At 38.6% G+C, this 14093-nt stretch overlaps 2 protein-coding genes across 2 annotated transcripts; one reads left to right on the forward strand and one right to left on the reverse strand.

The window, feature by feature from the left end:
* Positions 1–920: 920 nt before the first annotated feature.
* LOC129100360 (guanylin-like) lies at positions 921–7122 on the forward strand. Its single transcript, XM_054609968.1, has 4 exons — positions 921–975; positions 4024–4223; positions 5510–5705; positions 6977–7122. The coding sequence occupies exons 2-4, from the start codon at positions 4152–4154 to the stop codon at positions 7039–7041; spliced, it is 333 nt and encodes a 110-aa protein (XP_054465943.1). The 5' UTR covers positions 921–975; positions 4024–4151; the 3' UTR covers positions 7042–7122.
* Positions 7123–8844: 1722 nt separating this feature from the next.
* trappc6b (trafficking protein particle complex subunit 6B) lies at positions 8845–13328 on the reverse strand. Its single transcript, XM_054609272.1, has 6 exons — positions 13062–13328; positions 12907–12974; positions 11172–11289; positions 10873–10956; positions 10435–10528; positions 8845–9656 (listed from the first exon to the last, which is right to left on the reverse strand). The coding sequence occupies exons 1-6, from the start codon at positions 13140–13142 to the stop codon at positions 9625–9627; spliced, it is 477 nt and encodes a 158-aa protein (XP_054465247.1). The 5' UTR covers positions 13143–13328; the 3' UTR covers positions 8845–9624.
* Between the last annotated feature and the right edge of the window lie 765 nt (positions 13329–14093).

Here is a 14093-nt window from a genome sequence, read left to right on the forward strand (position 1 = left end):
ATTATAATGGAGTCTCCAGGTGTGCCAAGCTTTACTTTTTCACAATCCTTTTCCATAAATAACATCTTTCTGTCTTTTCTAATTGGGAGTAGGAGACTCTTTTTATGCCTCCTATCCTTGCATAACATCTTTCTGACTTTTCTAAAGGGTGATGGAAAGTCCCTGACTCAGCATGCTCACATCTGTGCTCCTGACAGCATTCTTTTCGGGGTGCTGAAGTGTGTTTTTAAAACTTTGAACCATTTACTACATAAAACAGGTTATATCTTAAACCTCTATATTCACACACATTTCAGTATGCAGATGTCATATACAGCGGGTAAAATAAGTATTGAACACGTCACCATTTTTCTCAGTAAATATATTTCTGAAGGTGCTATTGACATGACATTTTCACCAGATGTCGGTAACAACCCAAGTAATCCATACATACAAAGAAAACCAAACAAATAAGTTCAGAAATTAAGTTATGTGTAATAAAATGGAATGACACAGGGAAAAAGTATTGAACACATGAAGAAAGGGAGGTGCAAAAAGGCATGGAAAGCCAAGACACCAGCTGAAATCTATCAGTAATTAGAAAGCAATCCTGCCCCTTGTCAGTGCAAATTAATATCAGCTGGTTCAGTCCCAACTGATGGCCTATAAAAAGGTGTCTCATTACCAAGGTGTCACACAAGAAACATCTCATGATGGGTAAAAGCAAAGAGCTCTCTCAAGACCTTCCCAACCTTATTGTTGCAAAACATACTGATGGCATTGGTTACAGAAGGATTTCTAAACTTCTGAATGTTCCAGTGAGCACTGTTGGGGCCATAATCCGGAAGTGGAAAGAACATAATTTCACCATAAACCAGCCACGACCAGGTGCTCCTCGCAAGATTTCTGACAGAGGAGTGAAAATAATAATCAGAAGAGTTGTCCAAGAGCCAAGGACCACTTGTGCAGAGCTTCAAAAAGACCTGGAATTAGCAGGTAAAATTGTTTCAAAGAAAACAATAAGTAATGCACTCAACCGCCGTGGCCTGTATGCACGCTCACCACGCAAGACTCCATTGCTGGAGAAAAAGCATGTTGAAGCTCGTTTAAAGTTTGCTGCACAACATTTAGACAAGCCTGTGAAATACTGGGAGAATATAGTCTGGTCAGATGAGACCAAAATTGAACTCTTTGGATGCCATAATACACAATATGTTTGGAGGTCAAATGGCACTGCACATCACCCCAAAAACACCATACCAACAGTGAAGATTGGAGGTGGGAACATCATGGTGTGGGGCTGTTTTTCAGCATACGGCACTGGCAAACTTCATATAATTGAAGGAAAGAAAAAAAAAAATCTGCTGACATCTACCAGGATGATGAAGATGAAACTTTTTCCCTGTGTCATTCCATTTTATTACACATAACTTAATTTCTGAACTTATTTGTTTGGTTTTTACTTTGAATGTATGGATTACTTGGGTTGTTACCGATATCTGGTGAAAATTTCATAGCAATAGCACCTTTAGAAATATATTTACTGAGAAAAATGGTGACATGTTCAATACTTATTTTACCCGCTGTATGTAAATTTCAAACATTTAGGTATACTTAAACATTTAGATATAATTGATGGGGCTGGTCTATTATGATTAAATCAAACTTCAAACCCTTTAGGGACATACTTACTTCATGACATTCCCGTACTGTTTGGAAAAAAAGACAAGCAGTATTTTTGCATGCAGCCTTAATTAGTGTAGCGTTGTTAATAACTAGGTTAAAATAAAAAATATTGCTTACGTTAAAAAATTGCGGGGCACCACTTCTGAATAGAAGAAACAAATAAGAATACGATCAATAATTTGGTAACAAATTATCCAGTCTCAATATCTCAGGTGTAAGTCCTGATTTCAGTGACCTCATAGTTCTCACCTTTTGAATCAACGACTTGGCGATAAATGAGTCATTTATTAAAAAGGTAATTAAATGAATGGATGACAGGATTATTGGTTAAACAAGAATACAAAACATGAATGAATGGATTTCAAATAATCAGGCAATATTATATCAAATAGTGAAGAAAAGTTGCGGACTCCTCTTTCTCTGATCCCTACTCTACCCAGTCAATCTAATTTATTATTCAGAGCTTCTGGTTGGGGTTACTCCGACACCAACTCTGGATCACAGTAACGTTGATTGTTCATACTTTGTGCCGAGGGGTCCCTGCCGTTGCTTCAGCGGCCCTGGTAGTTTCAGCTCTGCCATCGGACATTCCGGTCCGTTGGAGGTGAAGTGGGTGAAGTTTAGGGTTCACGGACCGGTGGCTCTCCGCTGTGTCCGGGATTCTCACTCAGTCAGCAGGCAAGAGACTCTGAATTCTTTGTGTCTTGCTTCAAGACGGGCGTTGGATCCGGTTCGGTGTTTGGAGAGGGATATAGCTCTGAATAGTTTGATAACTCAGGCTACTCGTTGATATACTCAAACTAATCTCGTTTTGGCCTAAACGATAATAATTAAAGTTGATATCTCACAAGATTAACAGATGTACACTTAGAATAAAATAAGGCTTGCTTAAAAGAATAATTCTAAGATGTTCCAAGGAGTTTGAGGAGGAAAAGTATTGACAAAACTTCTGTTTCTAAAAATAAAATAATGGTCACGTGTAAGGAGCTACGTTAGACTAAAAAGACTAACACATAACATAAACGAACAACGAAAGGACAAGATAAATCTCCTGGTTTTATCTGTTCAGGATAGGTGTCGGGTCCCAGGGTGTGGCCTGATTTTATGGCTTTGTTTTCTGCCAAGATTTCGGATTCCTTTGTTTCCTAGTTTCGGTGTGTTCTGGTTTGGTAGCTTAACTAATCTAACATTTTAAACAAATATCCCACATACTTTTCTTCACTATGAGCTCAAAAGACCTTACACACTTGTATGGATGCAGAGAATTTCAGTTACATACATTTGGTATACAGAATTTAACAGAGGTTATGCATGTCAGATATGTGTTATCACCAATTGACCACTGGAGGGCAATATGGTCACATGATGAGTCCGATCTGAAATATCTGAAAATTAATTTAACTCTGTTTTCCACTCCACAACTACGCGAGAAAAACATATTATCCTGAAATCAAGTGGGAAATAATTTGGTTGGGGTTACTGAATGTTTCACAGATACAGAGACAGAGATAGGTAGTGTGGTTCCTGTTCTCTTGAGCCAAGGAATTTATTGCTTTGACCTCAGTTAGCCTTTTGTTTTAGTTCCTGGCTTGGCAAAAGGAGGAGGGGATGTTTACACATACAAACGATAGCTCAACACAATAAACACAATAATAAAATCTCAACTCAAAATTCCTCTTCTCTATACGTTTTTCTGAGCTAATTTTGAGATGCTTTTGAGTCCCTTCAGCGAATGTGCCATTCTAAAGGTATAGGTTAGAAAATAAAACACAAAAACAAACACAGAAAATACCTCGTAGTTCTCTTTAAACATTTGTTTTATTTATCTATTTTCAGATGCTCTTTTTTAACCTTTTGCTTTATTTATTTATTTTTTCACCTGCTCTTATTCATTGTTTCTATTTAAAAACAATTACATAAATAATAACAGTGTTTCATAATAACAACCATGGCCTAGATAAATGTGTTTTTTTTTTTTAAATAAAAGTTCAGCCCCCATAGTGTCTGATTAGAACACTATTTTGCCATTGGAGAAATTTAGTTGATGACCCCTGACCTTCCCCCCAGTGTATATTCTGTTCCAAAATAGACTAATGTTGGAGCAGACATCTGTGCATAGAGCTGTTCCCATGTAGAGAAAAAGAGGCCTAACCTTATGTAACTACATCTTGGCTGTTAGTGATCTGAGGCCACTTTATTATGTGTACATTGCAGAGTGCTGTACACATAATCAGCAACATGAATATAAAACAATTAATACCCATCATTTTCTTCTCATTTTTCCACAGTATGAGACAACAGTGCAGCTTTTATGGCATTCTTAACAGTGTGTGTTGTTTATCATTAACTACCCTCCAGGCCTCACCCATGGTCTGCACGAGCCAAACCCTCCATAAATACACTGAAGCAACGCTGTGTACAAAGCAGTGCTGAGAGACGCTCACCGAGGAACTAGAAGAAGTTTGTTATACATCACAGGCAGCAAGATGAAGACCACCATCTGTGTGTCAGTCCTCCTCATGGCTTTATGCCAGTCCTTAAGCGCTGTGACTGTCACGGTAAGAGCACCTTAAACCTGGAAAGCTTTTAACCAAACCTCCTGTCTGGGTTTTGTTGTGATTTGATTTTTGCAATTCTGAGAGTCTTTTTCTAATCTGGTCCTTTTTGACCAGCTGTTTGATTATATTCTTGTTATATATACAGTATATATTCTATAATTTTTGCAAATCCTATATGAGCGGTTGGTTTGGCTTTTTGTGGGATTGACTGTAAAATATTTTGAGGGTGCTTCTCAAATGAGGCCTCCACGTGTACTGTAATACTTTTGTGGTAGTTTGTTATTTTTCACCTGTATGTTTGAAGTGATATTTTGTTCTTAGTTCATGTAAAAGGTGAAAGGCCAGGGTATACTGGTCCATAACTTGAGCTGAGCGAAAACAATTGAGCTGAGTGAGAAGTTAAGATAAGATAAGATAAGATAGTCCTTTATTAGTTAGGAAATTTGCAGGCTTACAGCAGCATAGAGTAAAGTGCACACAAGAGACATAGTAAAGAAAGACAAGATAAAAATAAAAAATGAAAAATAATTTATAAAAAAACAAGTATTATAAATAAGCAATAGAAACAGTAGAAAAACAACAATAACTGAAATATAATATTTACAGACAGAAAAAACTATTTTAACTATTATGTTAAGTATTAATAATATTAAGTTCAAACCCTGGCTCCCGTCTTCCCTTTAAACTGTGGAAAAAAAGACAAACAAATGGTACCACTTTCTAATAGGACACTGTGCAGCCCCTGAGGAAAACAAGAGAAAGATTTTTTGTGAGAAGCAGCTACTTTTTGATGCTCACCAGATTGTTTCTGGATCCTGATGTACACCTGAACCCAGCCATTACAAGTCACATTTTTAAAGGGTCATCAAGTTGTAACTAGTAGCTTTATTAAGATATAATTTGCTACTGCTTTAGACTTCACCATCAACATGTTGGTTGCCAGGTTGAGAAAATCCCTCCAGCATTACACCAATTTATTCCGCTACCTTCTGGTAGAAAAAACAACTTAACATTCAGTGCAGACCTGATGGGTTACAACAAAGTGGAGAAATGACATAATTTGCATTATTTTTTAGCAATATGAAAGCCATTACATAAAATGTAAAGTCTTGGATAAGGATTGTTACCCACAAATATCAATAAAAACATCATAATATGCAAAGTATGCAGGTTAGTAAGTCACAAGTCAATAAGTCAAAGTGACCGTAACACAGAGTAAATGTCCTGTGGTATTTCCAGCCTCTCTGTTCTCGGGCTTGTAGCTAACAGCATGCCACTCCTTGTAGGAGGGAGACTTTCACTTTTCCCTGGAGTCAGTGAAGGCCCTGGGGGCTCTGATGGCTGGAGAGGATGCACCAGTAGAGCAGGAGCTCCAGCTGGTTGAGGCCAAAGCAGCAGCTGTGTGCTCTCACCCCGCTCTGCCCCAAGACTTCAGACCTGTGTGTTTGAGGACAGATGCTGGAGCATCTCTGGCCAGACTGGGTAAAGTCTATTTTTAAACACAATTCTGTGATGGTCCGGTTTCCAGTGGTGAAACCATGTGTATTAACTCAACTACTGTACTTAAGTTCAATTTTACATCTTAGAAGGGGATATTGTACCTTTTCTCCACTAGATTTGTCCAACAACTTTAGTTAGTATTGAGATTACAGTGTTTTATCACCTTCCTGGTCAACTCTTGCTCAGTCTTAGAGCGTGTTGGTCCCGCTAGTCCATGTCGATGTGTCCTTGGGCAAGACACATAACCCTAAATTCTCCCAAGGGCTGTGCCATCTCTGTGTCAATGGATGGGAATGCAAAGTTAGTTTTGATGGGCAGGTGGCACCTTGCACGGTATCCCCTGTCATCAGTGTATGAATAGGTGTTTATGGGTGAATGATGACATGTAGTGTAAAATGATTTGAGTGGTCAGAAGACTAGAAAAGCGCAAGTACAAGTTTACCATTTTACTATTCCTGTCCAGTGAAACCCACGTGTCTCCAGAAGTGAACATTCTCTTAAAAAGCCTTATGGATGAACTGGAAAATGCATTATCACACAGCTGAAAACTGGGCTGCTTTTCTTTTTAGTTCTCATAATACATTTAGAAACAACAATTTATCCAGATTATCCATATGGTTACTTCATCTCATAAAGACAACATGATTGAATGGATGAGAAAGAAATAAAATATGTTAAATTCATACTACGTTTACAAAATTATGTTTACTACTGACTATTTTCCAAATGTTTACACTTTAACCTTGTCAAACAATATAAATCCTTCAATGAAACAATCTGAGAGGCAAGAATCATTGTTTGGTTAATTGCTCGGAACTCACATCCACACTGACGGGTCAGAAGTAGACATTGGTATTTTAAAAGTCAAAAGAATGGGAAACTACTGACTTTAACCACTTGATTTGGAGCACAAACTGAAAGTGAGAACACCTGAGAGCTGCTAATAATCCTTCACTGCACAGGTCAAGTAAACCAGGTCAACCAGGTGACCTTTCTTTTTCTTTTCCACATAACTTTGACCTGGAGGTTTGTTTCCAACCTGTCTGGCCATCAGTATCATTGTCATTAATGTCACTGTGTTCCCAGATCGAAACAACGTTCTGACTACTACAGATTCAGATTATGTAGGTGTATTGTTGTCCCACTGGCAGCAGATGTGTGAATAGCGGTTCTGAATGGCCACATGTTGTTTTGTGTGGTTCACCACCGAATGAATAGGAATCATTTTGGTGATGTTTTTTTCTATTTTTCAGCACTTGTGGCCTCCGAGCCTGACGCCTGTGAGATCTGTGAATCTGTTGCCTGCACTGGATGTTGAAAGGGTAACCTGCATTGTGATGTCATCTGTCACAGAATGATTTCTGATTTGGACTGTATACAAAATAAAAAAATGATATATAAAACAAAACAAAAATGAAAAACATTGATATATTTTTGTTTGTGTAATGATTGATTATGTGTTTCTTCTGATTCGTCCACTATAGTTTGTTTGGTCATTTGAATTCACAAAAGGGTATATTTTTCTTGATTTCTTTAGAAACTTCCTGTAGGTTTCAAAGCAGAGTTGTACTACGTTGTGTTAAGGCTGAGTGCCAAAACAAACACTCTTGACGTAAATTGAATTCCTAACTCAGTAACCTTGACTTAAGAGTGTTGCAGGGGCGTCATTGATGTACAGTGTTATCACAGAGGTCCAGTGCAGAAAAGTATGTGAGCAAATAACAGCTAATGTAACTGCCCCAACAGAAACAGAAATGGCAGGTTATGTTATCAAGTGAAGGGCCGATAAGTCAGATGATTACTAACTGACCCTTTGCACAGCTGCTACCAATACAAGCTGTCAGAGCCACGTTGCCATGGAGCCCACACTGTCACTAACGGCACTCCCTGAAGAAATATTATCACATTTTTAGTAGAACAAAAAAAGTAATTTCTGAGAGAAGCAGACAGAAAGGCCTTCAATAATTATCTGAAGGATACATCAGGATGTCAAACTGGTTTAGCAGTGAAAACAGGTTAAAAAGATCCAGTTAGAGGCTAGAGCTACAGATCACCATGTAAAAGTGAACCGCTTCATCACCTGGAGATCCAGACAGAAGACAACGAGAGAAGGAACAACCGTGTTCTTAATTCACTGTTACAATCATTAAAAAGCAAGAGCAGCATGTGTTTACATTCAGTATACCTTCAGTAGCTAGCGTAGCATAGACATGCTAATGTTAGTTAGTGACGCACTAACGTACTCTACTAATGTTAGCTCCTGAGGTTTTTTTACGTAGAGTGATTACGTTTTAGAAACATATATCGCCTTCTAACCTCTCCTGGTAACCAGTTTCACTATTACACAACATTTAACCAGGACTAGCTGTAGATCCACTAACCAGCCTGAACATGAAGAGCATATGAAACCACTGATGAGTCTATGGAGCAGAGACAGATAGCTGTCAGACCAGCTTCATGAATCACTCTTAGACCAAACGCATCAATCGTAAAAAAAAAAAAAAGTATTATTCCAACTCAACCAGTTAAAGCGGGTGGGCTCAGCCGTCTGGCCTCTGGCCCTGCCAAAAAAAAGTATTATTCCAACTCAGCCAGTTAAGAGCTACTTCCAGCCTGGGTTCCAGCAGCAGCAGACAGCTGACGTCCTGTACTGTAAATGTCTGCTGTCAGATAGTGGGCAGGTAGCAAACAGTGGGTTTGTTTGCTCCTGCTGGAAAACACGATGAGAGCGCTGAGATAACCAACACAGTTTCAGTAGCTCAAAATCTGGAAATAAAAGTTGTCCAAGCAAATACATGAACTTGAGTAGTTTAAGAATTCTGATAAAGTGTATTACATGAAATGTATATATAGTGCCTTCAGAGAGTATTCACCTAAGAAACATTTCTGAAATGTAGTTTTGGCTTTGTCATTAGGAGGTATTAAATGGAGATAGATGAGGGATAAATATGAATTTCAAGGACTTTAGCATAAGGCTGCAACATTACACTATGAAAAAACATTAAGGGGTCTGAATACTTTCTGAACGCTCTGTAGATTCTGAGATCTGTTTGCAAGAATAGTTTATAATTGGGTTTCTGGGTTTTTTTAGCGAGAGAATGAACAGTCATGTAAGCTGGAATGTCAACAGAGAGGTATTTATTGCATTATGATTCAGCCCGAAGCCAAGCAACTTACAAAAACAAATAAAATGAACTTACACAGTGTACAAACAGTTCAACAGGGTTGCTCACCAGTACTGGACAGTCAGTGTGTTCCCTCTGTGGGGAGCGCTGTGATCACAGGCTATGTCTTTATTCATTCATGTATTCATCTGTTTATGAAATCCCATTTTAGCGTTCCTGAAGATGAAAATGTCTGCCTTTGACTGTCGCCACACTTTCTCTAACTCCAAGTTGGTTTGCTTGACGTTGAATTGTAGACATGGACTCGTGTTGTCATTTTTATTTATTCTTTTTGGCTATATAATGTTATTTTGTTTTATTATTGTTATTTCTTTATGAATTGCTTAAACATCAAATTGGTTTATGAGAGGCTCTACAGCTCCAACTAGAGCTAACAAGTAGAGCCAGGACATAACACATGTTTGTTTTTTTCAAATTATAAATCCAAAACTTATTATTAAATACACTGATATCATATTTTAGAAAAGATTGACAGTGTACTGTGTATCAATTCAAACTGCTGTGTGTGGACTCGTCATGACACCTTTTGTTAGAGGTTTGGGGGAAGCACTTTCTCTTAACATACAAATAACATGGAGCTCTGGTTGTTGGAAGTCAGGACAAACTAAAGTGCAGAGTGATGTTTATCTCACTGATGAAGATGCATTGAAGGGCATTTCCCTTTAATGGCAGCAACTCAAGGATGTATGACTCACTGCAGAGTGAGTGTGGCCTCATCACATTTTCTGGATCATGATCTGGAATTTACCTGCAGAGACATAAAGAACAGAGACAGAAGAAAGCATTTCTCAGTCCACACTTAATTCTTATTCAAAAATGAAAACTATTCCCTTCTCCTTAAATGTCTTTATGTTTTTTCCACCTTAAATAAAAAAGCAGGTGGATTATTATAATATAATATATTATTATAAATTATTCCAAATCCCTCTCTAAATACAGCAGTCCAAACAGCAGCCCAAACTCCAGTATCAATACTGGCCATAGAGTAAAGCCAAGAGCCCCATGATACAGGCTCAAACATTTGACTTTATACTACGTCTCACATAGGCAGTGCAGGACTGTACAGATGGTTGGGTTCTTACATCTATCTAACACTTTACAGACTGAAATTGTTGAGTGACTGAAAGTGGTTGAGGGTCAACTCAACCGATTTATGAAAGTTATTTAGTGATTTACTCGAGGTCTGTTTGTGAGCTCTCAAGATCGAAAGTCTTAGAGAGCATGAATTATTTAATAAAGAGAACTTATTCGTTTTTCTTCCCCCAACAACAACTTCTGTTCTTTGTACAAAACACTGAAAAATGTTTGACAGAAAATCTTAACTCAAGGTCCACTTACTACCTTTTTTCTGGAACTTTCAACAGCATGTAACGGCATTCCTCAGCAGAGGGAATTCTCTCAGGATATTTAAAGTACTTAATACCCTGATGATGACAGAGATGCGGTTGAAAGCTCTTGAAAAAGGGCAAAAAGTACAGATTTTTCTTGTATCTGATTGGATGATGGACGAGTGATGCATGTCTTACAAGCAGGCATTATGGACACCTCAGCGGTCACAATACTCTTCACTCCCAGGTTGGACAGAGCTCCTCTCACCAGACCACAGGTGAAGGCCAGATACTGCAGAGAGACAAACAGTCATCTGCGTCATAAGAGGAGTAGAGATGTCCTGACATCACACAGAGACATGTCTGATGGACTGCTCTCAGCTGTATAAATCCCGGTTAATGTTTATTTGCTGTGGGTACAGTGATCTGCTAAAACGGTAAAAATGGACAGCCATGAATGAGCTGAAGAGAACACCAAATACAGCAGTATGTGTACGTGTAAAGCAGACACAGGTTGTCTAAACTGTCCAAACACTCCTGACAGTTCTTTACATTACACAATACACTATAACATTAGAGGAAACACTTAAATAAATTAATAATAAAGTATGATTGTCTGAAATCGGGGCAGAGCACCTTTGGGGCGTGTTCCAGGTACTGCTTCCCCGCTGACAGCTGACTCAGTAATCGGAACTTGTTGTCCTGGAGAACATAGATGCCCTGAAACGCAGCATTCAGCAGAACAGCTGATGACAGGACACTAAGCATAGACAATAAAACTGATATTTATTTTCCACGGATACAAAGTCTATTATGTTTGTTTGAAACACAAAGATGGTGTGGGTTTGTCAGAGCTGAGCCGGTTGACCAGAGCTGGCTCATGTTAGGTTAGCGGTAACCTACTGTAAGAATGAAAGTAACTACCGAGAGATTACCTGATGGTTGGTTCGAAGGTTGTCGATTTGCTTCTTGAACACGCAGGTCCAGAAGTCTTTGCATACAAACTTCATGATGTCCAGCTCATCTTTGAACCGCGCTGAGTCTTTTGTTAGTCTGGAGAAAAAAGAAAAGCTGTTCAAATGAAGTCCAGAAGCTTGACACTGTTTATACCAATGGGTTGTTGTTTTTTTACATTCTACCCAATGTGTTAGTCCCAATTCTCAGCTTTGTTGGTGGCTATATACTGTATGCAGTGTCATTCAGTCTTTGTGAAACAGCTGGTCACTGCAGTTTAAGCCAAGCACTAGTCAAAACAGCATGATGTATGTATTTGGGGACTATTTCCAACGGTGGATGAATCCACATTTGTTTCTGGAGTGAGTATATGTGGCAGCAGGATGGTGTATGTGGGACTGAGTGAAAATAATCTACAATATGTGTTCATGGTTATAAAGGAACATGTCAGTGAAACATTGTGGCTTTTTGATGTGTTTTTATAGTGTTTGCACAACTATGGAGCTCTATGGCCCAGAGGAATAACAGATCAGGCTTTGATACACACACACAATACTTGCTACATTCAGTAGTCACGTTTCCTTCCGATTGTCAAGCAAATTCTAAGCAAACTCTTGAAATATTGCACAAAATGAAATGTGAATTTAGGCGTATAAATGAACCCTGCTACAGCATAGTTTGGTCTGAAGTTATGTAAAGCTCTGCTTTAAGCATCGCTGTAATCTGCCAGCAAACAGAGAGGAAGTAAAGGTTATAACTAGAAACAGAACAAGTTCTCTTGGCCATCAAACCATCCATGAGAGAAAATAGAGAAGTCCTCAGGGAAGTGTTTTAATTATTCTTTCATGTCAGCTATTATTGGCCATGTGTAATGCTGTCCAGAGACTAAGACAGAAAGAATGAATACCAGGAAGTGGTGGAAACTGGTTAAGTTACAACTATTACAACTTCCAGGTCAATCATCTGATGCCATAGGGTGCAAAAAGATTTCTTTATAGGAATGAATGGGACGCTGTCTCCAGTTCCCTTTATACGTCCACGGTGTCCATAAAATCAACTCATGTAAGAGTTCAAACTTTTTTTTTTTTTTTTATTGAATTATGCCAATACTGCATTTTGTGCAACACATCAAATATGTGAATGGAAACACGGCTAGTGCTGGTTTGCCTCTGCCTATCAGATGTCTTAACAAGGTTGAAGAATATTGAATTCTGCCAGACTACACCTTAAAAGTATTATTATTTTCATAATTAAGTATATATATATATTTTTTTAAAAAAATGAAATCCCTCAAAAACATGACACTAAAAACCTCTGCAATACAAATACACTGTGCAATACAATGCTTATAATAGTTTCTGTCTGTATATATAATATTTCAGTTACTGTGGATTCTTTACTGTTTTTTTTTTTATTGCTCATCTGCTTATTTATAATACTTATTTTTGATCTTGTTTGCACTCTCCTCTATGCTGCTGTAATCCTGGAAATGTCCCCGCTGCGGGACTAATAAAGGATTATCTTATCTTATCTTAAAATATATGTAATAATGCAGCTTAATGAGTCACCTTTCGGAGAGTCTATGGAGGTCCAAGGCGTTGGGCATTTAACCCATCACGAGACAGTGATTCAAAAACAAACTTTATTAACCCTGTAAAAGCACCCAGAACATTACCCAGACTGCAGAGCCACCGTCGCCGCTAACAGAAGGGTTACCTCTCTATCAGCCCTTGGCCCACTCTGAATCCCATATTCTCCAGCTTGGCGATATTTCGTCCATTCTCCTGAATGAAGGGACAGAGAAGTGATGAATAACACAGGTGACCTAATGACTGTCCCGGAGGAAACGCGCCGCGCACCGACACTCTTACCGTCTCTCCGCTCTCAGCTGACTTGTAAATGTACTGAATGACTTCGTTATGTAAAAACTGGAAAGGAGCTTCGTCTGCCATTCTTCTTCCTCTACACGCTGCGGTTCGGTCTATCGGTGTCTCTCACACTGGGGCCGGTCTCATGACGTCCGCTGGCCCGACAGCTGAGGAACAAAGACACACCTGTGAACAGGGAACCGTATTCAATAACGTTACACTAAAACACTCCACCAACGCTTTCTGCTGCTTCCTTGTTGTTCTGGTTCACCCGCCGGTGAGGGGGCAGATTAGAGGATGATTCGGCTCTACTACCGCCACCAGCTGGCCTGGAGGTCAAACAGCGGCATCAAATTAAACAGACCATGAGATACCGTTCAAAGTTCTTGAAATACAGTTCCAGTCAAAAGTTTGGACACACCTTCTCATTCAACTACTTTGAATAATCTAAAATATAAAACATATTCTGGTTTGTTGAGCATTTGTTTGTTTAACACATAATTCCATACGTGTTCCTTCATAGTTTGGATGTCTTCAATATTAATCTACAATGTAGAAAAAATAATAATAAAGAAAACCCATTGAATGAGAAGGTGTGTCCTAACTTTTGACTGGTACTGTAGCTAGTAAGTGGAACTTGCAAAGATTTTCTTTTTTGGTTGAATCAGAAAACTGTTCCTTTATTGCCATAAATACAAAGAGTTTATTTTGACTCAATCCTACATACGCCATCCTGCTGCCGCATACCAATGCAAAATGTGGATTAATTCCAGCTGATGCATTCTTCAATTGTTTGAGTAACGTCTGATACAAATTACAGTGACCAGCTGCTTTAGGAAATGGCTGAGCCTTTTTATTGATTTTTAGCTGAGAGCTCAGAAAGGTTTTAGTCTTTTCATGGGAATTGTTGCCTTTAAGAAAAATATAGTATATCAAATAGCTGATAGATTAAAGACATTTGCATAATAGTTTGTTGTAACTCTATAAACCGCACCTTCAATGGCACCAATATATGTTTCAGTATCACATATCGTG

The sequence above is a fragment of the Anoplopoma fimbria genome, chromosome 12 (genome assembly GCF_027596085.1).
Source record: "Anoplopoma fimbria isolate UVic2021 breed Golden Eagle Sablefish chromosome 12, Afim_UVic_2022, whole genome shotgun sequence".
In the NCBI taxonomy this organism is placed as follows: Eukaryota; Metazoa; Chordata; class Actinopteri; order Perciformes; family Anoplopomatidae; genus Anoplopoma; species Anoplopoma fimbria.

Coding starts and splice junctions, on each gene's coding strand:
- trappc6b (XM_054609272.1), bottom strand. CDS start 13,142: ATGGCAGACGAAGCTCCTTTCCAGTTTTTACATAACGAAGTCATTCAG. Junction 12,975..13,061: donor CAGCTGAGAGCGGAGAGACG/GTAAGAGTGTCG, acceptor CCCTTCATTCAG/GAGAATGGACGAAATATCGC. Junction 10,957..11,171: donor ACCTTCGAACCAACCATCAG/GTAATCTCTCGG, acceptor GCTGCGTTTCAG/GGCATCTATGTTCTCCAGGA.
- LOC129100360 (XM_054609968.1), top strand. CDS start 4,152: ATGAAGACCACCATCTGTGTGTCAGTCCTCCTCATGGCTTTATGCCAG. Junction 4,224..5,509: donor TAAGCGCTGTGACTGTCACG/GTAAGAGCACCT, acceptor CACTCCTTGTAG/GAGGGAGACTTTCACTTTTC. Junction 5,706..6,976: donor AGCATCTCTGGCCAGACTGG/GTAAAGTCTATT, acceptor TCTATTTTTCAG/CACTTGTGGCCTCCGAGCCT.